The sequence below is a fragment of the Phaseolus vulgaris genome, chromosome 3 (genome assembly GCF_051622355.1).
Source record: "Phaseolus vulgaris cultivar YP4 chromosome 3, ASM5162235v1, whole genome shotgun sequence".
In the NCBI taxonomy this organism is placed as follows: domain Eukaryota; kingdom Viridiplantae; phylum Streptophyta; class Magnoliopsida; order Fabales; family Fabaceae; genus Phaseolus; species Phaseolus vulgaris.
The window spans coordinates 51,611,658-51,639,518 of NC_143500.1; the positions used below are offsets into that span (position 1 = coordinate 51,611,658).

Here is a 27,861-nt window from a genome sequence, read left to right on the forward strand (position 1 = left end):
TTTCATGAGTAAGAGCTTTGATACCATATAAAAAACATGAAATAATCAAGAAGTATAAGAAGCAGCCCTACAAACATAAGAAAAAATGATCAAGAATGAACCCCTTAACAGAAAAGAAACAATGGAAGAATGAGAAGAAGTTTTGAGAGAGAAAGTCTGATATAGTACAAAAGACACATAAAATATAAGACGCTTGTCACACAAAAGAAATACACCACTATTATCGTCTAAAGGAAGGTACAAACAAATAAAAGAGATGCAAGACATGGACCGAGAAGCAAAGGTCCATAAAACTGAAACAACCCAACTAAAAATAAAAAAAAGCAACATAATATTATGAAAAATTATTCAATTTTTAAAACCTAAATAATATTATAAGAAATTATTCAATTTTGAAAAACCTAAGTTAATACAATAATTCAATTCAACTTTTATAATTATTTGTTTTTAAAATACTAACAATTATGATGTTAATTGTATCAAATGACTTCAACAAAAATTACAGTGTACTTAAGTTGTGTCAGACTACTCTAATGTGATTAGAGTAACCCAATTCAATATAGTAAAATGCTACTAAATTTAAACTTAAGTATAAAAAAATTAATAATTACAACAACATATCAATTAAAAAGTTTACAAATTTTAGAAAAATAATAAGAAATGAATGAAAATATGTAAATTCTAAAAATGAGTTCATAATTTGAATTCAAAAACATACTTTTACTCACAAAACATATTTTGAGGGTGGATTATTGGTGGTTGAACACTTTTTTTAATAGTGAGTACAAGGTTAGTGTATATAATTTTGTATTGTTATGTATACAACAATTGTGACTTTTCAACATTTACTGGAAAAGTAAATAAACTTATCACATATTTTTGCATTATAATGGGTTATAAATTTTTTCATATACTATGTGGAAGGTTTTTTCTCTATTAATATTAACAATAAATCAGAGTTATTTAATATTATTTAAAAAATCATCAATATTACAAAATTATTATTAAGGGACCATTGTGTAATACAAAAGGAATAAAGGACTTTCTAATATTTTTTTTAAAAAAATTTGCAACGACTGGAAAACGAAGCGTTTAGATTTAGAAGAACAGAAGATGCAGCTTCGTCGATCTTGCTTCTTCTATCATCATTTGACATCGCGTTAGGGTTTGCAGATTTTCAATTTCTCTTCGATTCGCTACCTTCCCACCCTCAGCATCTCACAATTCCTCTGTTGTTCCGTTTACAAAACTCATCAAATTGAAAGATACCGGCCCACAAGGTAAAATATTTCGTTCTCTGAGCTTCAATTTGATTATGTTTCTCGTGTTAATACTTGATTCTTGCTTGTCAGTTTTACGAAATTCGAATAAAATAATTTTCATGTATCATTTAAATGTCTGTGTGGAAAACTAATTGGAGTGTGAATTAATTTTGTGTGCTTGTAACCTGCATTGTGCGTAATGATATGTACCTGTATTCAATAATTGTGATCCCTGTTTCTCATAACTTATGATCCTGTGTTGCAGTTGAGGCATGATTTGGTACTCTAATAATTTTAATTTTCAGTGAAATTGAATGTTTTGGTTAATTTGAATTAGAAATTGAAACTTGTTAGATACATTTTTTATACGGGCTTGAGCTCATCCCTATGTAATGCTTTGTGTGTATATATGCTCGTCAGCTATGCATTGAAATACTAGAGGATTATATGACATAAATGTATACCATTTCTCTCTTCAAACTTCAACAGAAGAAAGACGAGCATGTAAGCGAAGGAAAAAATGGAGGCTGAGGCGCAAATCTCTCACAATTCAAGTACTCAATTTCAGCCAGAGCCTGTTGTCTCAGTTCAAAATGGGGATCCTGGTGTTTCCTCATATGTGGCAAATGCTGTTATCCCTCAGCAGCCAGGTCAGTTCTGTGCATCATTCTAGTTTTAATTTACTGAGCAGTTGAGTTTGACACGTGATGCGAAGCTAAAGGGCTAACTGTTTGGTGTCATATATAGCTACAAAAAAACCGACCAGACAGTGGGCTGCGTGGACTCGACAAGAGGAGGAGAGTTTCTTCACTGCATTACGACAAGTTGGGAAGGTACGGTATATTTGGCGTTATTATTTAATAATTAATGCAGTTAGGAAGGTACGGTATCTTTGGCGTTATTGTTTAAATTTTAATATGTTTGTTTCTTATGGTATCATAATGATTGCTGATTTAAATTTTCGTGTGTAGAATTTTGAGAAAATCACTTCCCGTGTACAAAGTAAAAACAAGGATCAGGTAACCGTTACAACTCTATGTGGCTTCTTAACCCTTTGCCTTTTCCCATTCATTATATTTAGTTTATTGTGAATAATATCATGGCTTGTTTTAATTTTTTCACTCTTCTCTTTGTCCGGGGGTTGACTTGCAGGTCAGGCATTATTACTACCGGCTTGTGAGGCGGATGAACAAACTTCTTGGTCCAGGACTATGTTTGGATGCCAAAAACTCTAAAGATACTAATGCTGCAATGCTTCGCTGGTAACAATTTACTTGGACTAGTTGTTTGTTAAATGACTTTATTTTCATATGTGCATGTGTGTGCAAGACTAGAAAATTTGTCCACCAAGAAGTTATTTGTGTTAAAGATATCAAGGGCTTATGATGGTGAATGGGTGAGGAACAGTAATTTTGTTGATTTTGTTGTATAGATATAAGGAAAATAATGGAAAGAACAGGTTGATAATGGGAGGGGAACATGTCCTTGTACAGAAATGTGTCTAGCCTAGACTGTAAGGGTAAACATTTTTGGTACTAAGAAAATACTAAGGGGTGAAATTCTTGACTAACGTGCTTAAAATTACATAACTGCCCTGCTTAAAGACCCTTTTTAATTTGATATTAGACTGGACTGTTTAATGACTTGGTGACTGATTTTTTATTGAGACTGAAATTGTCTGGATCCATTATCTAGTCATTTACCCTCATTCATCACTCTTAAGTGTCTCTGTAATTATAGAAGGTTTAATTGATGAGAGATTATTACATTTCCACGTTCCTTTCATTTTCTTGTGTTCAACTCTTCTCAAATGACTGGAAGGTATATTAGGAATGTAACCACTAGACTGTCTACATCAGAGATCCTATGCTATGGAAATGTGAGAATGTTAAAGAAGTATAACCTTGAAAGATAACTAGTTGGATTTGTGATTTGAGTTTTATTTTATGCACTAAGTGAAATGAGTTTTACAGCTTACCCCATCATCCAATGATGTATTGTCACAAAATTTAATGCTTGTTAGCAGCATGAGATGTCAAACCTTATCAAATGTTATTGCAGTCAATAGAAATTTGGAATTGACCATAGAAATAAATGAGACTAAGCTCCATACAAGAGGTATCCCTCTGCCTAAGGATTAAATTGTAGAGGAATGGTGAAAAAAAAGGGGAATCAGGGCTTTCCTCTTTCTCTTTCCTGTTGTTTGCATCCCTTTTTCTTTACTAACCTCCTAACGAATTCTTTTGAATCTCCTTTTTTTTCTCTCTTGAATCTCCTGCCTACATGTAATATCCTGAATAAGAGCAGGGATATACTCTACTATTTTTATGAGAGTTTACAGCATTGAAAGTTTCTCACTTTTACTTGTGACTCAGGTGGTCTTTATTGGAAAAGTATAGCTGCAAAGCCTCAAAGCTTCACCTGAAGCCTCGGAGATTTAAAATATTTTTAGAAGCCTTGGTTAGTGAAAGCTATTTATTTTTTCAGGGAACTTCTTTTTTTTTAATATGTTCTGAAGCTGATCTATGTTTTCTGTTGGAAAGGAGCACCAACTATTGAAGGACCGAAAGAAGAATGTAAGGAAGCGACCCTTGCAGGGGGGGAATTGTCTTCCTCCTCTGCCTAGTACAGTCTCAAATCAAAGTAGAGCATCAGGAAATGAGGCCCGTGCAGTTAAACTTGTTCTTGTTGACAGTCAAAATATTCTTAAATTGGGACCTTCAAAATCATCAATGAAGCGCAATATAAACATGGGTGTTAGCCGTAGTAACACAAAAGGAGATTCAAATGCCATCAAATCAACAAGGCAACGAAAGAAATCTGGTGATTCTTTTCAATTCCCTTCAAGATATCTTTTACCTGTTTTCTTCTTTGAACTAGATTTCCTTCATGACTATTGGATAATTGATATTCAAAGTAAATTTGCATAAATCATATTTTTACTTCCTTTACGATGAAAAAAAATGTTCTCTCTCTCTCTCTCTCTCAGGTATGATTTCAACAGCTGCATATAAAAAATGGGAGAAGGCTGCAATTGCTGGTGTTTCTTTAGTTGCAGATGCTGCAGAGCATTTGGAGCGAGCTGCAACTGTTAGAGAGATTGAACAAGATCAGGAGAATCCAGGTAGCTATCACACTTTTGTTTTATCCTATCCTTGCTTCCACAAGGGCTTTCTCAGATCTTCTGTAACTTCACTCTGATTTTTATTCCAGGAGAAAAGTGTTCTGATCCAACCGATTATGTCCTGCCCTCTTTACCCACATGTCCACAAAATCAATTTGTTGATAACAATGTGAATAATATGAAACTTAAGCTCCAGTTATTCCCAATCGACGAACCTACTCGAAGAGCATTGGAAGTGGTGAGAATAAAGAAAATCAATGAACATCTTACTGTAGCAATGTATAAGGGCTTTTGGAAACTATTATATATATGTTTTTCTTTTCCTTTTAGGATAAGCATAATCCACACCTGGAGCTTACACTTAGTACTCGAAAGAAGATATCATCAATTTTGGAACATCTAAACCGTAAATGGGGTCATTCAAGCATAGCAGTTGGAGAATTAATGCTTTTTCCTTATGGTATTCAGAGGGAAAACTTGGTTAATTATCAGAGATGGACCCAGGAATCTATTCTGAGTGCAGCTGATATATATGCTATGATTGGAAGTCCACCCATATTTCGGTTAAGGTACCTCTTTTATCTTGCCCTCTTGGTGTATTGTTATATTTGAAGTAACTAAATAGAGACATGTAAGACAGTTGATTTAATTGTAATGTTCGTAATATAATTGGTTAGATAAAAGAACTTGTGAAAATCCATTTGTTATATAAACAAGAAAAAGTTTTGAGGGATCTTTACATACAATAAATGTTATGAATGGAAAGCCAACTGAGTTGCTAAGATATATAGAATATAATTTGAATATATCCAATTCCTAGCTTTTGATTCGTTGGCTTCAATATATAGATAAAATTGTTTGTAATCAAAATTTTCACGTGCAATACTTGTACTAATGTTAACGTGACTAGTGTTTGTAGAAAAAAAATTCCTTTCCTCTTTTTTCACTTTGAGAAACCCATAGCCTGTACTTTGGTCAACTTATGCAACAAAACACAGACTCTGACAGATATTTCAACACCTGATACCCAAAATGTAGGATACTGGGACATATGCAGACATACACATACATCAATTAGAGAGAGAAAAAATATGACCAACATGGCAAATATTTTGAATTGACTATCAAAATTTAATTTTTCACCTTCCCATGATAATGAAACTGACAAGATGACAAAGAGGCATTATTTAGTGTAGTTTGATTCTCCTTCATCCTATGATAATGAACCTAAAATGATAAGGGACATTATTTTTTTATATATATTTTATTTATATTTATTTCAGTTTTCTAAATGTTTAGAACACCTAGTGAGCAACGCTGGACATAAGTTGTTTTGTGTAATCATGCTGATATTGTACCTGACACTCCTGACACCTTAAGCAGGAGTGTCTGTGTATGTTTTAGTGTGTAGTTACATTGTAATGATCATATTCACTTATCTTTATGAAGGTATGGTTGGTTCTCCAATACTGAACTTGGGTTATTAAATATGCAAGTGACTGTAGCATCCGGCTCCATGCTCACACAATCCAAAAGTAGTGTATATTCTAAGGATCGGATTATGAATTCGGTTTCATTTCCTACACCATCAACTAATAGTCATTCCTTGGAGCTCTCTGAAGATTGCAGAATATCCATGAACAGAAATCATACTCTTATGACCTCTTCACCTGATGTGCCTAACACTAGAGGCAACAATGCTCACCCAAATACAAGCTCTGAGGAATCTCGTCGTCCTACAGCCAACTCATTGTGGCATGAAAAAGATGTTAGGGATGGAGCTGTAACTACGCAGTTAGAAGACTTGGTAATTTTAATAATCTCAATTTGTTTCTTTTATTAGCCCTGTAGTTTCACTTTAGACTTTCAACTTGTGCCATAGGATCTTAATGGGTTGCTTTGTTGTACTTTGTTGCCTCTAATGAAATAAGTTTTCTCATTTATTCTGATTTTGGGCATATATTCCCTCCTGTTTAGATTGGTACATTTCAATTAAGCATTTCCAGGTCAAGTGGTATACATTAACCAGACTATTTTATCTGGTCAGTTAAATTGCTTTATTTGTTTAATCAACTTCCATAACTTCAAGTTCTTTGTATTCAGGATGAGTTAAAATTAAGCAGTGGAACAGGACAGTCCGCTGGAGAATGGGCTGACAGCCTTACCAACATTAGTGTGGGGGATCTACTTTCAGGAGTGTCCCAGGATCTCGAAGATGACTGCATCAATCCTCCTATTGCTGAGAATTGTCATGATATTCAGCAAATTCCTTTTAGTAGTGATTCTTTTGATGCTGCTATTGCTGCTCACATATCCAGACACCAAGACAAGATGGGACAATCATCGCTGGCAGCCCATATGTCTTCCATCTGGGATGCTGAAGAAACTTGTGATGCCTTTTTATTTCGAAAAGATCCTATTCTTCATGTAGATCGTCCTTGTTTGTCTCCAGTTGCTTCTTTAGAGTCTGAGAACAAGGTTCCTGAAAGAAGCTTTGAGAAATTGGACGAGGTAGAGCATCTTAATTATTATTAGTAGATATTGCTTGCGAAGTGAAATTTTAACTTTCATGGTATTTATTGCAGTTCTCACCCGAAAGAGAGAGGCTTGTGGAAGATTTTGTTCAATCAGACCCTTTGCCTATGGACAACAGTTCCGAGTCTGACGCAGATATCCAGGATCATTTAGGAAAGGATTTTACTGCGCTAACAGATATATATTGGGTATTTTTCTTCTATACTTCAGTTTTAATGTCAAAGTCACGGCTTCTTTGTAGCTGTTTAGATTCACTTACATCAAGACAGTTCGTTGGAAGCTTATGTTAGGGAGTTACTACCAACATATTTACATCCTGCTACTCTGAACTATCAAACAAAATAATTAATCTGATCTTCAAAAACTCTTTGAACAGTTAATATACAGTGCGTCTGACTTTATTTCTCACTATGATTTTTTATTCTATCATGTGGCAGCCTGATTCCTTGGGACCTTTGGATTTGGATATACCATCATCAACTAAGTACCATACCGAAGATCTAATTTTTAGTGATAGTCTTAGTGGATTGAATCGCTTGATAGCAAGCAGCTTGGATGCATTTCAGAACTGCTCCTTTTTTGGGTTTGACAAGAAGGAAGCACCATCAACAGTTGAGGCTCGAGAATCTGCCACTCTTTCAGATTTTAAAATTGAAAGTGGTATCTGAGACTCATCATCACCGGATCTTGGTAATGTTTTCCAATTGTGGCATGATCTGGGTTGAAGTTTCTTAAGAATTAACAATTTTCTTTTATCTTACTGGAGGGTGCAAGCTAAAGAATTGTACTGAGTCACTTCAACTCTTCCTGTATATGTTTCTCTAATCTGTCTCTCTTTCCTTTTGTACAAAGAAAAAAAAGATCAGGGAACTGTAGAAATTCTTCTCTTTTAGTTGAACATACATTTTTTATTCTCTGCTTCTGGACGTTGTATTTTAAGAAGACCGCGTTTTGCAACTCCGTGGCATGGACTTGTTTTTTAAGCTAATGGACTTTTTCTTCTATTATGCAAGTTAATGGACAAAAAACTCAGTTTCTTTTATTATCTGATTTATCTTATTGTTTCTTTTGATAATGCGTGGAAGATAACTTGCCTTAGATACATAACCAATGCATTTGGCGGTTTTAAAATAGTATAAAAACATGCAATTCACTTTTCGAACAAATTGTTTCATTCAGATTTTGTTTGTTTGAGGTTTTAAATGATGAGGGCAAGACATTTTGCATTCATTTATAAAAAGAAAAAAAATATGTTCACTGTACCTAATGTTATTTAAAAAATACTTTTATATTCAATTATAGAAATAATCTTCCAGACTAATTTAGGGAATATACCCATGAAATCAAGAATATTAAATAAGCTCAACTACCATTTTTATTAAAGGTGAAATTAGTTAATTTTGTTCATATAAAATAAGAGGAAATATAACAAAAATATTTCAATGTATAATGAACCGAAAGAAGAGTATACATGATTATGGATTTGAGTAGCTGTAATTCTGCAATCGTAGATATTGTCTACTTAAATGAAGTTGGTTTCTTCTTCCATTGACAAAACTTAGAATTCGCAGCTCTGTCCAAATAATATCGTCAAGGTAATAACTGCATTTGAAGTGTTGTCAAATGTGAAATTTGAAATTCTATTAGGAGTCTTAAAAACCATCTTAACAAATTAAAGAAAAAATATATATTTAATTAATTTTTTTAAATGTATTATAGGTGTGGTTAACTTTTTCTATTATATCACATCAATATGTAGTTAATCTATTCATATTTAATAGTATTTAAATCTATATAATTTTATAACAATAGATTCTTATTAAATATTTTCTGGTTAATATAATGAAATGTAAATGTTTTTTAATTCATTGAAAAATTACTCTAAATATTTCCACAATATAAAGCACGTGCCAATTTCTAATATATCATCAAACACGTAGGGTAATTGACAAAGAGTTGTTCTAATTTAAATTATGACTAAGTTTGGAAAATATACTAAATTAATTGAGGAAGAGTTTTCTGATTTAAATAATGATAAATGTGATTCTTAAATTTATAGTTAGATTAGTAAGAACGTTTTTTATTAGCCATAGCAAGTCCTTAACTTATTTATTAACCGTGACTAGTTATGAGTTGGTGTTGTTTAGCTTTATTGATCTTGTTGTCTTTCTTTTATTTAAAAATAGAACAAGACTAAAATGTTTAGATTCTGCTAATCGATTTCTTTCTATTGGTCAAAATTTGTTCAAAACCATAAAATTATGTGGGTCAAACTTATCATATAATTTTGGTGGCATTAGCTGATTGTACAGAACAAAAATTCAGAATTGTAGAGAAACCTAGAAGAATACTTGCCTAGAGGGTGGACAGATTATCAGAGGCAGCTCCTTGAAGGAACTTGGTAATGATCATAATCATGCAAAACTGGTATTTCCTCTCCACATTGTCGTTATGAAAGAAAGTTGGACGAGGAGGGTTAATCAATCATCCATTCTCTTGCATTATTTATTCCTAGACTTTGAAGAAGCCCATCCAAAGTAACCACAGTTTGCTTCAGGATTAGACGCAGGGCCCTGTAAGTGGAAATCACGTTAATATTCACCACCTATCATAGGTTGGTGTTACACAAATTAAGAAATGACAAACCCAAAAAACACAAGGTGTCATTAAAACCCAATCCCTCCCTTAAAACAAGGAATGCTGATTATTTTCTTGTGTCATTGTATGGTGCAAGTATGCTACTTCTTACAAGACTGAATCCTCATTTTGGTCCTAATATATGACCTTACAACTTAGTACCTAAAACTAAATTGCTGCATCGTGGTAATTTGGTAAAGTCTAATGAGTTTACGAATCTAGTTTACCAACCCTCTACAAATTTTCATAAACTATCGACTTTGACAACCTTGAAATCAACTAAAAGATCAAGACTGTTTTAATTTTAACAGGTGACTATCTTTCTTGGATTGACAATGGATTGAGTTGAGACCTCACAAAACTATAGTTCAATGCAGAAAAATAATTGTCAAAGAGTAAGAAGCACAGAGCCCGAAACCACTCAATGGAAACAGATTACCTCAGCACGAGCACAAACATAGAATCTTCGGCCAAAATTTGGTCCTTGTTTCTTCACCACCCGAGAAATACAAGGTTCCTTATGGCCCTTGCAAATAGGTATACTATTCTGCATCAACTGTTGTATTCTTTGCCACTCTAATGAAGCCACATTACTCTTTTCTTCCTTAGTGGAACTATCCTTTGGCCCAGCTAAATCCTGATCACATGCATCAGTATCCAACGAACATTGCTTGGGACTGGTACTGTGATCAGACACTGTAGGAGTTTCATGTAACTGAGGGTTGGGTTGAGAAGGTTCAGCCTGACTACTTGAGTAATCAGTATATGAGGAGCCATTGACGTCATTGTCAAGATTTGTACTTTTTTGGAAAAATGACCGAAGTGAGAGCTGGGACCATTGACTATTTCTACCTTTTTTGTGGGGTTTGTTACACTTGTGCATTACTGATTTTTCACTTTCATTTAGTGATTTGGAAACAGCCTCCTGAGAAGAACCTCTGGAAAGTTCATTTGGTTTCAAAATGCTACCTTTATAAACCTGACTTGGAGGAAAACGACATTCATTTGGACTGGTTGCAGATGAAGCAGCTCTGTTAACTGGTTCTTCTCCCTCACAAGTAACATCCATTGCATCGTCTTCAGGTGCCATCTTGCATGATTTAATTTGTTCAGAAACTTTCCTTTTCATCAACACTGACACTGCAAGAAAAGGTTCAGAAACAAAAATTGTGTATAAACGGAGACTCATCCAAAGAAGAAACCATGTTTGGTACCCAGAGTTTGCTGTATGCCGTGAACCATAGGAACATATCTAGCAGATAAGGAAGGAGTACTATGCAGAGAGACCTCAGAAATTTCATGTAAAGACATAAAAACTGGAGCATGATCAGATCCTTCCAGTTTAATGCTGCGCCCTCCCTTCCACCTATGGGCACTGATCAGATCATTAAGCTAAGTTTTATCCTAACATTGAGAAAGACACATGCAGCACATATGCATTCAAATATTGAACCATTTAACAGAGTAGAGGTGAATAACCACATTATGAGTTGAAAACAAAATAAACAAGTCTATTAAAAAAATACGATGGAAAACTATGAAAAAGATAAAACAAGTTATGAAAGTACAATCTTTGCAAATTTCATATTTGTAATGATAAAAGATCCAAAACACAAGGGCATGTTAAGTTTCACCAAGTATATAACATTTACATCCATGAAAATAATAACCATCTAGGTTCACAGGCAAAAGAGCTTAGGATTTCACATACAAGGCTTGCATTTTACCTCGGTGTGTTTTCTGGCTTACACCGTTTGTACTGTGTCAGAATGTCACATTCCTTGACATGACATCTTACAAAACTATGGTCGCATGATTCATGTAAGCATGAACCGGCAAACAGAATATGGTCAATTCTACTCCCAAAGTTAAATACTTCAGCACCTGTATTTTGCGACCAACAGGTGTATGCTTCCCTTCTGCATGCAATCTCGAAATGTACAGATATGATGTAACAAGATTAATACTGATCATATTGAATAAAATGATTTTAAGAATAAAATGATTAATTCTCATTAAGTATCAATATCATTAAGTTTTCCAGAAGAAACCAACACATCATAATTGATTTTGATATTTAGCAAAACAGAGTATCCATACCTATCTGGATGTTTAGCTCTGAAGACATCAAAAAATTGACCGCCATTTTCAATTAACATTGATTTGAACCATTTTCTAAATCTACATATAAATTCAGGAAAAAAATTTAAGACAATTATTAGCATGTGAGATTTAACACCACCAAAGATACTTCATAGAATTCAGGTAGTAAACTCACTCATTATTTTCAAAATCAGGTCCTGCATCACATCGATCAATTGCAAATGGGGCAATATTGAGATCACCAACAACAAATATTCTCCTTCCTTGATGCAGGAGATACTCCCATCTTTTCTATTAAAGAGACTATCAACATCAATCAACCAGAAAACAAGAGAAATGAAAATTTTCAGTTTTGAAAAACTTAACAGAGGCACAAGAAATGAACATCAAACATAAACTATGCCAGATCCTATTTTTTAAGAGATAGCCTTTCCTCTTTTGATATTTAATATTCATTGAATCATATTAATTTATAGGTAAAACAAAATAAATAGTAATAATACTACTTTAAGAAAACTAGCTTTATAGTTTCTTACACTCTGAACATGTTCTAATAGACAGACAATGTTCAGGTCACATCTTCTTAGCAATGATGCAATTGGATGAACCTATTCAAACTTTTCAAACATACATTCTAATTATTAACTTTTGAATTTAGTCGCATCATTTACTGATTCCATTAACATAAACATTTCAAATACCTGTAATACACTGTAAAAAAATTTCTTAAACTGAATCCTCTCTGTCTCATCACTTGCAGCTCGAGGCCCATACACATTGAAAAGAACTGAACACAGGTATCCAATGTGTCAAAACAAATATAAACATATTTATTTAATCACACTACTGTATCATGCTTCACACAACTGGTTTCAATTTTTTTCTCTTGTACTCACCAAAGTGAGTGTGATCCGTGATAATGCATCGCCCCTCACTATCAAGACTTATAAGCTCATCTTTTGAAAATTCCTCTAGATCATCTGCCATGAACGGCAATTCATCTTTGCTAGTTTGAGAGTTTTTCAGAAGTCCAGTAAAGCCTTCTTCTGCTGCTTGTGGCAATGCCACTTCATTACTAGAGAATGCTGATTTTACACGACAAAATGTAATAACACCTGCACACACGCAACACAATATACAGCCTCATAAGTATGATTTAGACACTTTGTACCACACTCTTTCAAAAAAGTTCTTTATACTTAAATAAAATTTTATTAAAAACTAAAAAATTGTGGAGTCTTACTTCTTATCAAATAGGTTTCACTCATGATAATGTAATCTTGTTTTTTGTTTCCCATAAATTTCCTCCTTTTAGACAATCCTGTTTGAGACAAGGTGAGGTGCCAATAAGCTAGAAACTTATCTCACCATGATGGAGAGACTACCTCCTTTAAGATAGAACCAACCTTATATGGTACCATAATGTTGGAATTTTTCTATAAAATAATACACTCTTCTTCCACTTTCTTTTATTGATCAAAATGTATTGAAAATTACAAAATCAGTAAAAGTTAATTAACAAAGTTGTGTAAACCCTTAATCAATCCTAATCCATGAGAGGGAGAGAAAGAGTTCAAGAAACTAGTATTTTTTTAATTACCAATAAATTTTAAACAATAATAAAGAATGTGTTTGATATGCTAACCAGCAATTGATATCTAAAACACAAAGAAACAACAATATAGTCTAAAAAAAGAAAATAAGAAACTAAGTAAGGGTGGTCACCGGAATAGCCTGTTCGGCCCTTCTGAGAGGTGCGGGTGCAGGAAAAGAAGGATTCGTAACCGTCGGCCATGATCAAATCCGCCGTAAGTTCCTGCCTCGGAAGTTTGGTCTCCTGAAAACAAAGGATGTCGGCGTCGAATGAATTTAGCAGATTCCGGAGAGACCCAAACTGCGCTATGCGCTGTCTGAGACCATTCACGTTGTAACTCACTATCTTCATTCTTCCACACTTTCTTCTTCTCTCTCACACACATTACAATTTACATTTTCAAACAAATTTCTTTTCTTCTCCCTTCTTCTCTGTACCCTTCCTCTTCTCTTCTCCTACCTACACATTGCACAAACAGCTTATTTCTGCATTTTTTTTTCTTTTTAAAAAGAAAATACAAAAGTAGGGCAATTCCAAATATTTTTATACTATATTGTCATCTTTTGTTAGATGTAATTATTGGTAAATTGAATTTTGTTTTATAATATTTTAGTCAAATTCTCAATTTTATATGTATTTTATTATGTTTATTGAACTAAGATATTTATTTAAAATACCAAATCGATGATTTTGTTAAGAAAAAAATCAATAACATGATTTTGTTAATACCATTTTTTAGTATACACTCCTTTTAAAGTATTTTTGCTTTTGTTTATTTTGTGACAGCATAAATTCTATTAAAAGAATTACCATTCTAATTTTAGTTTTCTTAAATATTTTTTCCTATTAATTTGGGATAATTACATAATTTTTTTCCATACAAATATTTTTTTTAACTAAAAATCATTTTTATCTTTCACATTTTTAATTAAATGTTAATTAAAGTTGTCTTTACCACTTTAATGTTTAATTAAAACTGTATTGATCTCATAGTAAAATGTGTCAGTTTTACACGATTTTAGAATAGAGAAATTATATTTTTTTTAAATGATTTTTTTTAATCATACACAAATTATACCTATTACAAAAATTTGTCTATAGACCAACACACCTTGTAAATTCATGGTAGAAGGAAATTCTCATTACAATATTTAGAAATATTTAAGTAACATAAGGCTAGTTGAAGATTATCCATATATATTCATGTTATTCAAGTGATTAATCTTGTTAAACTGTGAATGTGGCAACTAGTATTGTGAAAATGTTACTAATTACTTCATTGGATACTTTCTTTTAGGACTAAAGAATGATTGAGATAAGAATATGATAGTTGGTATTGTGAAGTGAAAGGAAGAAGACAAATTGTTGAAGGTGTGACACATTTGATTTTGTTCTTGTGTGAAGAAGAGTTAAGTGAACATGTAAAACCCATACAAGTTGCACTTCTATGAAATGAAAAAATTAATGTGAAGAGAGACCTACACAATTGATATCATATACCATTCTTTTAAAAAATATAATCAATTATGTTTCTATTTCTAAGAACAATGACTACACACCTTACATTTCCCTTTTATTTCTATATAATTTTTAAAACAAAGACACTTTAGTAATAACTTCAGTTAAGTTTTTTATTCATTATTCTTCTCTTTCCACTCTTTTCTAATTTAAGCAACCTATTTTTTTTAATTTTTTTCTTAGTTTATTTCTTTTTTTACTACCTAACTTTCCATCTCTTCATCTAAAGAAATACTAAAAGTTAAGTACATTGTAAACAAGTTTTATGAGGGTGTCCCTTATTATTTGACAAAATGCCTCTATTTACAAAACATGACAAAATTGTCCCCAAACCCTGTACATTTTTGTAGGGTACATACAGTCGCATAACTTGGATTAGTTGAAAATAATATTCATACTCCTCACTATGGTTTACAGAATCCATTAGTATCCTCAAACTTAATCTTACTTGGATCTATTATTAGTATCCTCAAAATTAATATTACCTTTTATCTTTCTATCATGCTCCCATACCAAAAAGTGTCCTAGGTTTATCCCAAGCTTACATTTTAACAATGAATTGTTTATGATATATAAGAGATGACATTGACAAGATATTCAAACATTTTATAATATATAAATGGATATAAATTCTAACTTATAAATTGAGTTTATGAGATAATTAAAATCATTTAGAATCCATCCAATTCTGTTTGAGGGTGACAAAATATGATATAACAAAAGATCCATGTAAAATACAGAAGACATCCCGACTACTTATCGCTTCTACTACGAAAGGAAACCTATCACATAACTAAAAGCAAACACAACCTATGAGGTTCGGACACGCCTCTTAAATGGCGTGTCCGTGTCAAACACACGTATCAGACACCAATACTCGTAGGACAGGTATCCGTGAAGTTTCTAATTTAAAAAATATTTGTGATTCTGACAATTCTAACATGATTTTAATACAATTTTAAAGAAAAGAAACACATTAATTTTCTAAAAATTCAAACTTATTATATAATTTTTATTATGATTATAAAAATAAGGAACAAATCATTTTGAATCAGTCATGAAAAACATCTTTATGCCACAAAAACAACTGAAACATATAATTGTGTACATAAATCTTTATTACCAATTTATATAATTTATAATTATATAATATATAGATTTGTATCCTTATGTCTTACATTTTAGAAAATTATACGTATCTACATGTCAATGTCTGTATCGTATCAATGTCTAGTGTCTAGAGTACATAGAACGCAAGTCATCAAAGACTTCAACCACTCCTTCTTACGGCATCTTCCCGCTAATTCTTAAGAGATGAGCACTATACATAATTACATTTCAGATACAAACCAGTACACCAAATTTATACAATCATTTTACTAAGAACAGCAGGGTGCATTCGCTTTCTGCAGGGAAAGAAAATAAGAAAGAGATGGAAAAACAGTGAGAAAAAACAGAATCTGATCCGTATTTCATTTCATCATTTATAGTGTTGTTCTTTTCATTTTTGGCCAGAAGATTTTATTTATACAAGAAGTCAATCCACGCATAAATGATACTGCTGAAACTGCAATACCTGAAGCCCATCCACGCATGGTCTACATAAACTCTACCAAACACCTCTTGATGTAGTCCTCGTCAAATTGTGGACATAATCACCGCAAAGGGGATACCGCAGTCAATAACTGGTGTGGAGTTTCACAGATTGTCAGCACAGATGAGTGATTAAAATTTGCATAAAAGAAGAGAAATCTTAAGAGCTTCAGGAAAATCACACAAAAGATACTACTAAGAGGAACTCCACTCGCATCTCCAAATTTATGTCTCGGAAGTGCCTCTATTCTAGATTCTCCGCTTATAGACAGTTGGGCTTGAAACCTTTTGAGAACTCATGCTCGCAGTCCTTAGAAGTCTACGGAACTCTGATAGGCTGATTTTTCCGTCTTTGTCAATATCAGCTTCCTCCAGCAAAGGATCAATGGAGCCTCTCAAGCCTGTATGCTGAAAAGCCAAAAAGGAATATTAGTAATAGCAACTACGTTATCTTTACAAATGTGCACCGCCTAAAACTGAGAAGCAGATACCCCTCACCCAAAAAATCATAAACTTATAAGGATAGTAAACTAAAAGAGAACTATTTTGAATCTTCTTGAGAAAGTTTCGCAATAAATGAGTGGGGGCCTTTACAAAAGTTGATACCAACCATTTTAAGTTCCTCTGGACTAATATAGCCATCTTTATCTATGTCAAATTTCTCAAAAGCAGCTTGTGACCGTAGCTGCCACTTATCAGAGTCGTCCTCCAACTGATGCACATGTAATGTAGCAGCTACAAACTCACTAAAATCCACTAGCCCATCAGTGTTGCTGTCTATCTGCTTACACAAGATTGAATTATACTATTTTTGCAAGCTAGAGAGTATGACAAAGCAGCATTAGTAGAAAAGTGTAATTTGGGGAAGCCACATATATCTTCATAGAAGTAAATGAAATATTATCAATTACCAAAGAAACTCCGTAATTTTAGACATAGAATAAAGGTTGAGAAGAAGCTGCCAGCAAACAAAACTACATTTGTTGCTTGTAAAAGATCAAACATACTAACCGCTTGCAATATCTCTAGTACTCGTGGTTCTTTCAACTTCCAAGGAAGATCTTTCGCAAGAGCCTGCACAAAATCTTTCCTTTAGACTAAAGTAGGGAAATGTTTAGGGGAATAATTTGCTCATCAATAGAAAAGTGATGTTTTTAGATTTAAGTTGGTTAAAAAGCCAGTAAACTAAACACTACCTGTCTCATCTCTTCCAAACTAATAGAACCATTTTTGTCCACATCTATAGCATCAAATTGATCTTTTAGATCAGCCAACTCTTCTTCGTTAAGTGTGCTAGCCAATGCCTGCAGGTAGGTAATTATTGAAATTAAGTGTTTCATATAATCCTAAAACCTGTAGCATTAACCTTATACAAATCATAATCCTAGCTAATTAGGGAAATAAATCTTGATAAGATAAAGAAATATGGTAACTAATCCAAAGGGATAAAGAAGAAATAGGGAAACTAATTTAAAAGGATAATCTAAAATATGATTAGATATTTCCATATATTCCAACAGTAATCAGTTGTCAAAAAAGCTGGATGTCAAAAAGTTCCATGCTTCTGTCATGAAAAGTCGAGAACTAATTTCTCTTACCCTGAGTGCAAATTGTTTCAATCGACTATATTTCACAAATTGCCGCATGTTGCTAAGAACGGATATATCAATAGGAATCTCCGATGCTTCTCCTCCTTCTCTAACCCATGGATGTGCTGGAATTATCAGGTATAATTGAAACAGTTAAACATTAGGGAAAGCTTTACTTAAGAAAATGTTTTGCATTGTAGATAGAATAATACAGTTTGATTTTGCAAATTCTGTAAATAGATAATGCTACTTGACGACTAAAGACATGATGCAGAGCTAATGCATTCCATTTAGTGCAAGATAGTTAGGTAAATGGGCACAAAAACAATCTGAGATTTTATATTACGTAAAGTGATGTTTATATAGCATTGCCACTGTCCAGAAACATCATGCATCGTGTTTACTGAACATAACTGTAAGCAAATCTTCAGAAAAAACTGCCGAGGTCATTCAGCAAAGCTAGAATGACTGAACACTTAGGACAGAAAGCAGTTAGAGCTTCGAAACTTCAAGCTAGTGTATCTGTTTATTAACAACCACCAGTGTAGGAACAGTTACATCCCCCTTCTCTCAAGAACATTAACCTATACTCTTCTGTTCAATCTCACTAAATTCTCATTCTTCTGTTTCCAGGTTTGTAACAACTTGTCCAATCAACCATACCCATAATTTGGTGAGATGGAGCAACATATTGAAGCCTTGGAGAAGATAACCTTAGAAAAAGAGAACATGGTGTGCAGCTGCATTCCTCAGAATCTAATATCACATACATCAAGATGCCTGATAACATCAATGTGATTAAACTGAAACTAGGGTAATGGATGAAAAACAAGGCTTTGAGATGGTAGACAAAAGAGACAAAGAAGACATGTTTCAAGTTGTGCAGTTCAGAGTCATCTGAATGGAATAAGGAGGCAGTGAAAATTGCAATGAACCACTCTGGTTATGAAAAATTGGGTGTGGGGGGGCACAGTCGAATATGAGCAAGGAAAGTAAAAGTTTCCTATTTAAAGAGAGCAATTGACTATGTTGGATAGCAACAATCAAGTTCTTTAGATTCATCAAACGAAAATGATAGAGGATAGCCTTTATCAGCATGGACAGCACAAAGGTTTTACTGGTTCCGATATCGCTTAGGACAACATATGTCTGTTGAAACTCGTGGTTGGGGTCACCAGTATTGCAGTTTTTGCACAGTACTGGTGGTCAGCTATCCCACATGGGCATTAGGGCTACGGCTCATGATGAGATGTTAGGATCTAATTACAAGGTACTGGAGTTGAGCCTTAATAGGATTCTAGTAGGGTTCATAAGGTTTTGAGCCCTCCAACTACAACAGTTAACTTTTGTGATGTGATTCTCTCGTGGTTCTTATAACAGCATCTTCCCTACCAACATGTTCAACAAAGGAAAGAGGAGCAATATGTGACTAACTCTTAATTCTAATACACTAATGCCTAGAAAAGATTATGTAGGTGACGATTTTAGCAAAGGGTTAACAATTAGATGAGGACAGCGATTGCCAACAATGTGACAAGTTGGAATTTCATGGGGGAGCCAATTAATAGGTTTCAAATTAGGATGTTATATAATTAGTCTCAAAGTACTTATAGTAATGAGGTGATTACAGTTGGAAGGGAACTTTGCTTTATCCAAGAAAGGGAAACCCGAGGAAAACCCTTTTCTCAATAGTCATTAAATATTCAACAATAGAAGCATTCTTCTCTTTCTTTTAATTAGAATATAAAAAATAGCCAATATTATCTTGATTGTATCCTAGAATATCTTATATATATCCTTTAGGATTTAACTTCCCTATTTCCCTAACATCTCTTAGAATTGATTATCATTTGTCCTCGTCACATGATTTTTTTCTTTAGTTCGGATTGTTAGTATGAATAAAGGTAAGTGCTCTAGGTTATATGAACACATCATCATATTCTAAGGCATCAAAGGATATATATTTGTAAATTATATATATACATATTATACATTATGCATATATATATAACGATAATATCAATATCTTATATTCAGTCAACAATCTCTCCTCTCAGGCACAAAATCCCCTAATTTCAACAAGGTACCGATTATCTTCACGACTCTTCCTTTAAATTAACTTCTCTTGTGTTTCTTCATCTCCTTCACTGATTTCCTCTCTTTATGGATGTTTTCTAGTGTGTTTAAAACTGATTCGGGCTCTAATCTAAGTATCCCAAAAGTTTTCAATTTCCACTGAGTATTTTTCTGGCTTATTTCAAACAGTTCTCAGCCCTTCATTTGTCTCCTATCTCGTCCACCACATTTTTTTACATTTTACATAATTCCCCATCCCCCCAACTTGCAATGTCATGATTTCAGCAAGTTTAGTTCTTTTCCAGTCTCACAACGGCTGTTTCACCATCACTGCTGTGAATTCATTTCCTGCCAAAGCCACTCTCATGTTCTATTTTTGGAGGCGTGTTTTTTCACTTGTCCTTTTCCTTTGCTGTGAACAATGTCACATCTCTCTCTATTTCTAGCAACTCTTAATAGCTATTGGCTCACCATCTTGCTTGCCTCCTGATGTGCACTTGGTTTGTCAATTTTTGGTTCCCATGCATCCTTAGCTGTGGCTTTTCTAGGGCTGTTTGGCACTGTCTTTCTCTTCTCTACCTGACCCATGACCTCCTCTACTCAAAGCTGTCCTCTTTCGTTCAAATCAAGTACTGTAATATAGAGAGAAAATCAACTTTACCCAATTTGGCCTCCTGGCTTTCCCAGAAATATTAGCTTGCCTGGTGGCAGTCCTGACAATCATCCTAGCTTGTTTGGTTCTCATGATCTGTTTACTATTTAGTTAAAAATATATAGGGTTACTGCTCTAAGTTTTAGAAACATATCATCAGATTAAAACGTAACATAATGTTGATTTAAAAGGTACATCTCACATTCCAACTCTCTCTCGTACAAATTCTTATATTTTTCCCAGGCTGTCGATAACATAGTGCAATGCTACACAAATTCACTCAAGCATTTAATTACATATACCAATTTAAGTGAACCTTCAAAGTCAAATTGATTGTGGTAACAAGACTATGTATAACTTCAATTATTACAAATAACTGAACAATTACTTATCATTAAAAGGCAAATTGATCTCACTGAAAAAAGATAAAAACAAAATTTTAAACCATGGTAGTGTTCAATATTTGGTATCATTCTAAATTTATATATTTGTAATTCTTAGAAAGTGGACTTTAAGATTAACTCAATCTCACAAAACTCGCTTAGTAAGATAAGGTTTGCACTCATCTTATATATTATAATTTGGTCATATATTGGTCATATCACTAATTGATATGAGATCTCCAATCACGATGAGAACATCAAACATGAAAATAGAGAAGGGCCCAATAATAGGTTGCACGATAGGCTTAATAAACTTCGCTAAGATAGACTCTGATATCAACTTAGAAAGTTTATCTTAACCAAGTGTGAGGTTATGTACAACACATGTGTTTCTAAGACAACACATGTGTTTTATTTATATTGAGAAGATGAATGAGTTTAATTATTCCACTTCCACTGCTGAGTCACTTGTTGCTCCTACATTCCCAAATGATCCATCTTCAACAACATTTGAAGATTTTATCAAATGGAGTGCGACATGTCAATTCACTAGTAACATTGCTTTAGTTACACATACTGATAATTCATCTGCTTGTCTTTCTCAATCCCCTTCTTTTGGGCCTTGGTTTATTGACTCTGATGCAACTGATCACATATATCTGGCAATTGTTGCCTTTTCTCCTCTTTTACTAAAGCTGCCAATTTTCTTTTTATTATTGTTATCAATGGTTCACGGACGCGGCATTGGTTTTACCCAACCCTTCTCAACATTTGACTCTATGTTCCTAATTGCCCTTTTAATTTACTGTTTGTTGCCCGATTGACCCAATCACATGGTCTTTACTATCTCTATCCATTACCATCAATACATGCAGCTACGGTCTCTCCAATTATGATTCATGCTCAATTAGGAAATCCCAAGTTCACAAAATTGCAAAAGATGGTGTCAAGTTTAGAACATGTTCGATAGTCTTTTCCAGTTCCTTCACATATTTTTGGTTCAACATGTTTTGTATCGAGATAAACTTTCTAAGAGCATTAAATCAAAAAATTTAAAAATCTTCTAAGTTCTAACAATAAAGTAGCATTTAAAATGGGGTGCATTATGAATTCAATGCCTAAATTTTAGGTGCTATATAGAACAACCACCCAAAAATAATATTGCTATTATCATCATCATTATTACTATTATGATGAGACAAAAATCACTTAAAGGCTCAAATAACATAATAAACAGTCTTCGAACTGTAAGAAAACAACAGGATACATACATAGAGCTTGAGCAGCAGTTAGCCTTGCCCTAGGATCCTTTACCAGTAATTTTTTCACAAAATCTATTGCAGCATTACTTATAGTTGTCCATGGTTTCCGATGGAAATCAGGCTTTTTCCGTAAAACCTGCATATCAGATTATAAATTAAACACGACAACAAAAACATTAGCAAATTCCTTTGTAAATATTAAAAATTATGTGGACAATTAAAGTAAAGGTCATAGACTTAAAATGTCATTAGGAAACATGAATGGATAAAAAATCCCACATAAATAGGTAAAATCAGAAAATTACATGATAATAATCTAGTATACCTCCTTAAAAATACCATCCTCAGTCTTATCCCAAAATGGGCGTCTCCCACTCAGCAATATGTATGTAATAACACCAATACTCCACACATCTGATTGTGGGCCAGACTTGCGTTTTAATACTTCAGGTGCAACATAGTAAGCACTACCAACAATATCATGAAACTTCTTTCCTGCAGGATTTTTATTTTCAGCGATAGAGAATTATAATTCTCAAATAAAAATTGCAAGAGCATGTCTTGAAACTCTACCAAAGAAACAGGAAAATAAGTCCGAAACAAAAAATGGAAGACAAGAAAAAGAAAGAAATTGGTCATGCAAATGAGGACTCTCCCTCACCAGGTTTAATGAAATCCGACAAACCAAAATCTGTGGCCTTTAAAGGTGAATCTTCTTTAGTGGATTTAAGAAGAAAATTCTGCAGAAGAAAAATAATTCACCATATAGCATCTAGTCATATAACTACCACTTTATACAAATTTGTCAGATATGTAAAGTGCTTGACCATACTTCTGGTTTCATGTCTCGGTGCACCAAACCATGTAAATGGCACTCAGCTGCAACCTTGAGCATCTGCCTTACAACCACCGCTGCATCTTTTTCGGTATAACGACTCTCTTTCCTGATTGAAGCAAAAGAAGAGGAAGTAAGTTCTGGTACACATAAACATAGACTCACAAATCATTGTTGACTCTGGTTCTGCAATTTCAACTTAGAATTTCAAAAGTTATACATAACCAAAATGAGTAAACCTCCACTTTGCCCCCCTTGAGATTATAAGGGTTAGGAAGAATGGTCTATAAATTTACAAAAATTTCATTTTACTCCCCAAATTCATAATATGTTTAATTAGCTTTGGTCAATAATGGACAAATATTTATTGGATACAATGATTCTAAAATTATTTACAATAAATGGGTGAGCACGGTTGTCAAACTAAAAATTTTAGATAAACTCGTGGAGCTTCAGTAAACTTGACTCATAAAATCAACTTGTAAACTCATAGACTGTACCTAACATAAATAATATTAAAAGTCTATTAATGGCATATATGCATATTATAATAGTCTTAATACAACAGTAATTCAATATTTCCACTTCACAATAAAGAAAAGTAGCAAATCACAATAATGAATTATCGGTACATTAGTGCTAAATAAGATTAAACTACGTAGATGACTAAATCATATATAAATTCGTAAAAAACATAAGTTCTTAATGTGAAAACAGTTCAAAATGGAGTTAATTTCTTCATATAATTTGAGTCTAATAAAATATTGGCATTGTGGGAGGGAGGAAAAGTCGAACAAAAAATACATTTGATTTTATTTCAAAACTTGTTAACTCACTTCCTGACTCGAGAGTTTGTGAGTATACAACAAGTTTAAAGAGTTTTACCTGAGTTTACTTAGAAAAAAAGTTTGATAGTGAGTTAACTCATTTTCTCTATCTAAGATCATAAACTCAAGTTTGACAACCTTGGGGATGAGCATGACCCAACCCAAACTGTCGGTCCAGTCTGAGCTAAAGTGGATTTGGATGAGTTTGAATTTGAAAATAGACACCGTGCATTTTATAAGACTAGTTCGGGTTGTCTTTCCACGGTTTAACTACACATAATGTAAATTGTTATATAGTATAATTCTTTGGAGTCTTGATTGGATCTTTTTGACATAAATAAAGGAAAATTCTCCCTGCACCTTCATAATTTTTTTTTATTTCAATAATACTCTTTTGAGTAATATGGTGAGTGTGGTGTCGTCTTCTTCATTTTCAAGTGGTGGTGGTTGCTTGTGGTAGCTGGTGGTGGCAGTGTTTTCGTTGCTTAGTTTTTTTCATTTTCTTGGAAGTCACAAAACCCAGAAAACAAACAAGCAAGGTGCAAAAATGGAGAACTAAAAAAAAATTATCTTCACACTGGAAATGTCGAATACAACAAATTTTCTCGACAACCCTATCACACACGCTCAATTGATGGAATTGTTCCCTCGAACATTGCGATTGAAGAAGAATGGAAGTGATACGATTGGAAAGGAAGTATGAGGGTGCGGGGAGTGCAACTCAGGTTATTTAAAAGTGTGAGGTTATGTTTCATTTGGGGTTAATTAAACTTTTTAAAAAGGATAAAACCGACTTTTCACAATTAATATGAAGGTGCAAGGGGAAAGTATAAAGGTGGAGGGAGAATTTACCTAAATAAATGGTCTAATCAATATTTCAAGTTGGGCCAAAACTATGACATCTCTAGCCCAACTACACCCCTAATACAATATAATTAAGAAATATAAGTGTATACATAAATATACAAAACATGGTAAAATATAATTGTAATTCTTCAAATCCAAATACAAAAAAAAAAAGAGTATAAATCAGTGTCATAATATATTACTTGATATCATCTACAAATAGGAAAAGTACCATCAATCTCACTCATTTCTAGAGGTAATCCATGAAGAGAACAATTTCTATTTTTTGATTCATCAAGGGGCAATGTTTCTATATGTCTCAAGTTCTTGAATTTTCATCACCTTTTTTAAAGGATTGAATACTTCACCAATAAGTATTGGAAATATTCAAGAGTATCAGTATCGGATGCTAATACGTGAAGCAAATTAAAGGATTGATGTTTCATCGCTTTAGTACGTGTCCAGTAAATTTTTCACTTAAAACTGAATAATATAGTTTGTAACATTAAGATAAGTCGGGGACTGTAGTAAAAGTTGTATAAGGTAAGGCACTGGAGTAACCAACACTTTCAATCTCTGGGACTAAAGTGTTGAGGTTACTGCTCCAAAAATAGCAATCACATCCAAATCAAACAATACTTACTTGGCCAATATCCGATCAAGCAGTTCTCCACCCTCGCATAACCTAAGAAGCACGCACAAATATAAATCACATGGAAAGAAAACAAACTACAATTTGATAATTGAGCTCCCAAAGCACAAATCCAGAACATATCCAAGTGCTGAAAAATCAGAGCAACAAAAGAAGAAACGGCAACCAAAGCAACTTACTCCATAACTATGTACACGTAAGAATCATCTTCAAACGCATCATAGAACTGAACCACATTCTCGTGGCCAGTGAGCGCTTTCAATATCTTGACCTCTCGCTTAACATCCTCAACGGCAATAGGCTGAACCATCTGCCACCAAATTCAAGAATAAAAAAATCAGAAATCAATTCCAACATTACACACACCAACGAATTTAAAGCACTAAATTCGAGTCAATTCATTCGCAATCGCAAGATTCATGACTTATACGACACGAGCGAAAATACCTTACTCTTCTCGAGCCTCTTAACGGCGACGCGATCGCCATTAGCTTTGTCGATTCCTACGTAGGTGTAACCGAATTGGCCGTGTCCCAGCAATTTGCCCAGCGTGTACCGCGTATCGAAATGCTTCTCGTAACCAAAATCCGTGCGTTTCCCGCACGGCACGTGCCGCGAACTTGCCTTGTGCCGTTCGGTATTGGCCGTCGGCGTCCTCTTTTCGGGTGCCGCGGCGCGCTTGCGGTTTTTCTTGACGGTGACGGGGGAGCCGTTGAAGACGCTGACCTTGGTGGCGGAATAGCAAATTCCCATGGTCGGAGAGGGTCGAACACGCTTAAAAGATAGAAATCACGAGGAGCTTGGAAAAAAAGTTAGAATATCTATCTACAATAACAGCAATTAAAGTAGTTGCATTTGTGATCCCTTTGGGGAAGAAAGACAAAGGGGTGTGAACTGTGATGCAAAGGAATAACGGAAGAAAACCTTTGGATTAGAGCGATAACGGGACGGGGTCGGGATGACACCCCTTCCCCAATCAACTCCCCCTTACAGATCAACCCCTTCTATGGAAATTAAACACCCTTTAAATACTGTTTTTAATTCTTTAAATATACTAATTTAATTGCTATAACCACTCAACAACACTAATGAATGTTTCTTTGTTCATAAAATTCAAATCTTAAACTTGCTTAAATAAATATTAATATGCAAAACTATGGGTTCAAACAACCTCTTATATTAAATAAATGTAATTGAAATCTTATTTCTTTAAATTTTGATTTTTTTTCAATCAATTTTATGGATTATATTTTGTTCACTTGAAAAATAAAGTATGACTATAACTCTTTAATTTTCTATGAGGTTATAGTTTAGTGTAGCCTAACTCTTAACCTCGAATTTGTAATAGTATAATTGTGTGTTAGATTTCTTGTCAAAAAATATTTTCTTTTGTTGATATTAGAAAACCTTCTACAACTTAATTTACTAAAGATTAATATCATCCTCGTGAAGTATGAGACTTCTTTCTTGAATATTCAATTAAAGTATAACATTAGTGTTATTTATGGAAAGTAAATATTTTTTTCTTTCTCTTAAATATTCAAGTATTGAATTTGCATTATTTGTGGAAAATAAATTTTTTTCTTTCTCTCAATCACTAATTTGATCATATTTACTTCAACTTTTACACCTCTTTATGATATTTTTAAGTATGAAGATGATGGATAATTATACTTCTTTTCACCAACAAAAATACAACAATGTCTTTTCAATTTTGTAGCCATATACATAGTTAGTTAGTTTGATCTTCTATTGAAAGGGAATGTAACTTTTATAAAGAGTTAGTTTCAAGGCTTATTAATCATTAAAAGAAAGATTCAATAAAACTACCCTGAATCTTAGTTAAAATCGATAAGGAAAATTCAAACTTTAAAGATTAGATAATATTAGTTAAGATTCAAATGATAACATAGCTACTAACTAAGACTTATGAATATCTCTCTCAGTATGTAAAAGGGCAATTATGGATGCTCTAGTTAGAAACCCTACGAATTAAACAGAGGTATTTTTGGCTAAAACATTTTGGCACTGCCTATGGAAGATAGTTAGCGTGTTCTTTAGAAGGTTGGCCAGGCTGGTATTTGAATTTACTCAACATTTGGGTGAAGGCATTGTTGGAAACCTTTGGCATGATTGTCATAGTAGTTGCCTCCTCAATGGGTTTGCAATATGCATTACCAAATCCTTCTTCCTTCAGCCTCAACGTCTTCACATGTGTTGGCAACGAACTCAGTGTCAACCACCACACCTAGGTTCTAATATCCCTAGCGATGGTAGCCCCTCTTTCATCGTCTTCAATGTCAATAATATTGTAAGCTATGAGTTCCTCTCAATCCTCTCATAAGGTGACTCCCCATCTCTTTACCACCAACG

General features: G+C 33.6%; 3 protein-coding genes across 14 annotated transcripts; 1 reads left to right on the plus strand and 2 right to left on the minus strand.

Moving 5' to 3' along the window:
• The first annotated feature begins 1,030 nt into the window (after positions 1–1,030).
• TKI1 (TSL-kinase interacting protein 1) lies at positions 1,031–7,966 on the plus strand. Of its 2 annotated transcripts, none has more exons than XM_068609578.2 (14): positions 1,031–1,280; positions 1,752–1,912; positions 2,010–2,095; positions 2,234–2,281; positions 2,415–2,524; positions 3,638–3,722; positions 3,806–4,085; positions 4,252–4,386; positions 4,476–4,624; positions 4,717–4,955; positions 5,836–6,193; positions 6,490–6,897; positions 6,972–7,109; positions 7,359–7,966. In XM_068609578.2, exons 2-14 carry the CDS (start codon positions 1,783–1,785, stop codon positions 7,587–7,589), a joined length of 2,397 nt encoding a protein of 798 aa, XP_068465679.2. In that variant the 5' UTR covers positions 1,031–1,280; positions 1,752–1,782; the 3' UTR covers positions 7,590–7,966. The 2 variants fall into 2 exon arrangements, with proteins under 2 accessions (XP_068465679.2, XP_068465680.2); XM_068609579.2 differs by having other exon boundaries at positions 1,052–1,280; positions 1,683–1,912.
• A 1,195-nt stretch (positions 7,967–9,161) lies between these two features.
• LOC137808458 (endonuclease/exonuclease/phosphatase family protein) lies at positions 9,162–13,779 on the minus strand. 7 transcript variants are annotated; one of them, XM_068609580.2, is made up of 9 exons: positions 13,387–13,779; positions 12,558–12,776; positions 12,363–12,448; positions 11,837–11,952; positions 11,659–11,739; positions 11,286–11,477; positions 10,773–10,933; positions 9,998–10,698; positions 9,162–9,494 (listed from the first exon to the last, which is right to left on the minus strand). In XM_068609580.2, the coding sequence occupies exons 1-9, from the start codon at positions 13,604–13,606 to the stop codon at positions 9,423–9,425; spliced, it is 1,848 nt and encodes a 615-aa protein (XP_068465681.2). In that variant the 5' UTR covers positions 13,607–13,779; the 3' UTR covers positions 9,162–9,422. The 7 variants fall into 7 exon arrangements, 6 of the variants coding, with proteins under 6 accessions (XP_068465681.2, XP_068465682.2, XP_090155899.1 ...); XM_068609581.2 differs by having other exon boundaries at positions 10,773–10,924; positions 13,387–13,771; XM_090299773.1 differs by having other exon boundaries at positions 10,773–10,924; positions 11,837–11,947; positions 13,387–13,731.
• A 2,094-nt stretch (positions 13,780–15,873) lies between these two features.
• LOC137808459 (calcium-dependent protein kinase 28) lies at positions 15,874–26,490 on the minus strand. Of its 5 annotated transcripts, XR_016519318.1 has the most exons (15): positions 26,413–26,490; positions 25,936–26,262; positions 25,668–25,798; positions 25,480–25,521; positions 23,161–23,272; positions 22,990–23,068; positions 22,654–22,823; positions 22,338–22,464; positions 17,965–18,080; positions 17,563–17,670; positions 17,378–17,440; positions 16,977–17,147; positions 16,582–16,774; positions 16,350–16,458; positions 15,874–16,179 (listed from the first exon to the last, which is right to left on the minus strand). XR_016519318.1 is itself a non-coding variant. In XM_068609584.2 (13 exons), the coding sequence occupies exons 1-12, from the start codon at positions 26,239–26,241 to the stop codon at positions 16,616–16,618; spliced, it is 1,584 nt and encodes a 527-aa protein (XP_068465685.1). In that variant the 5' UTR covers positions 26,242–26,389; the 3' UTR covers positions 16,218–16,458; positions 16,582–16,615. The 5 variants fall into 5 exon arrangements, 2 of the variants coding, with proteins under 2 accessions (XP_068465685.1, XP_068465684.1); XR_016519317.1 differs by having other exon boundaries at positions 16,350–16,774; XR_011080710.2 differs by lacking the exon at positions 26,413–26,490 and having other exon boundaries at positions 16,350–16,774; positions 25,936–26,389.
• Between the last annotated feature and the right edge of the window lie 1,371 nt (positions 26,491–27,861).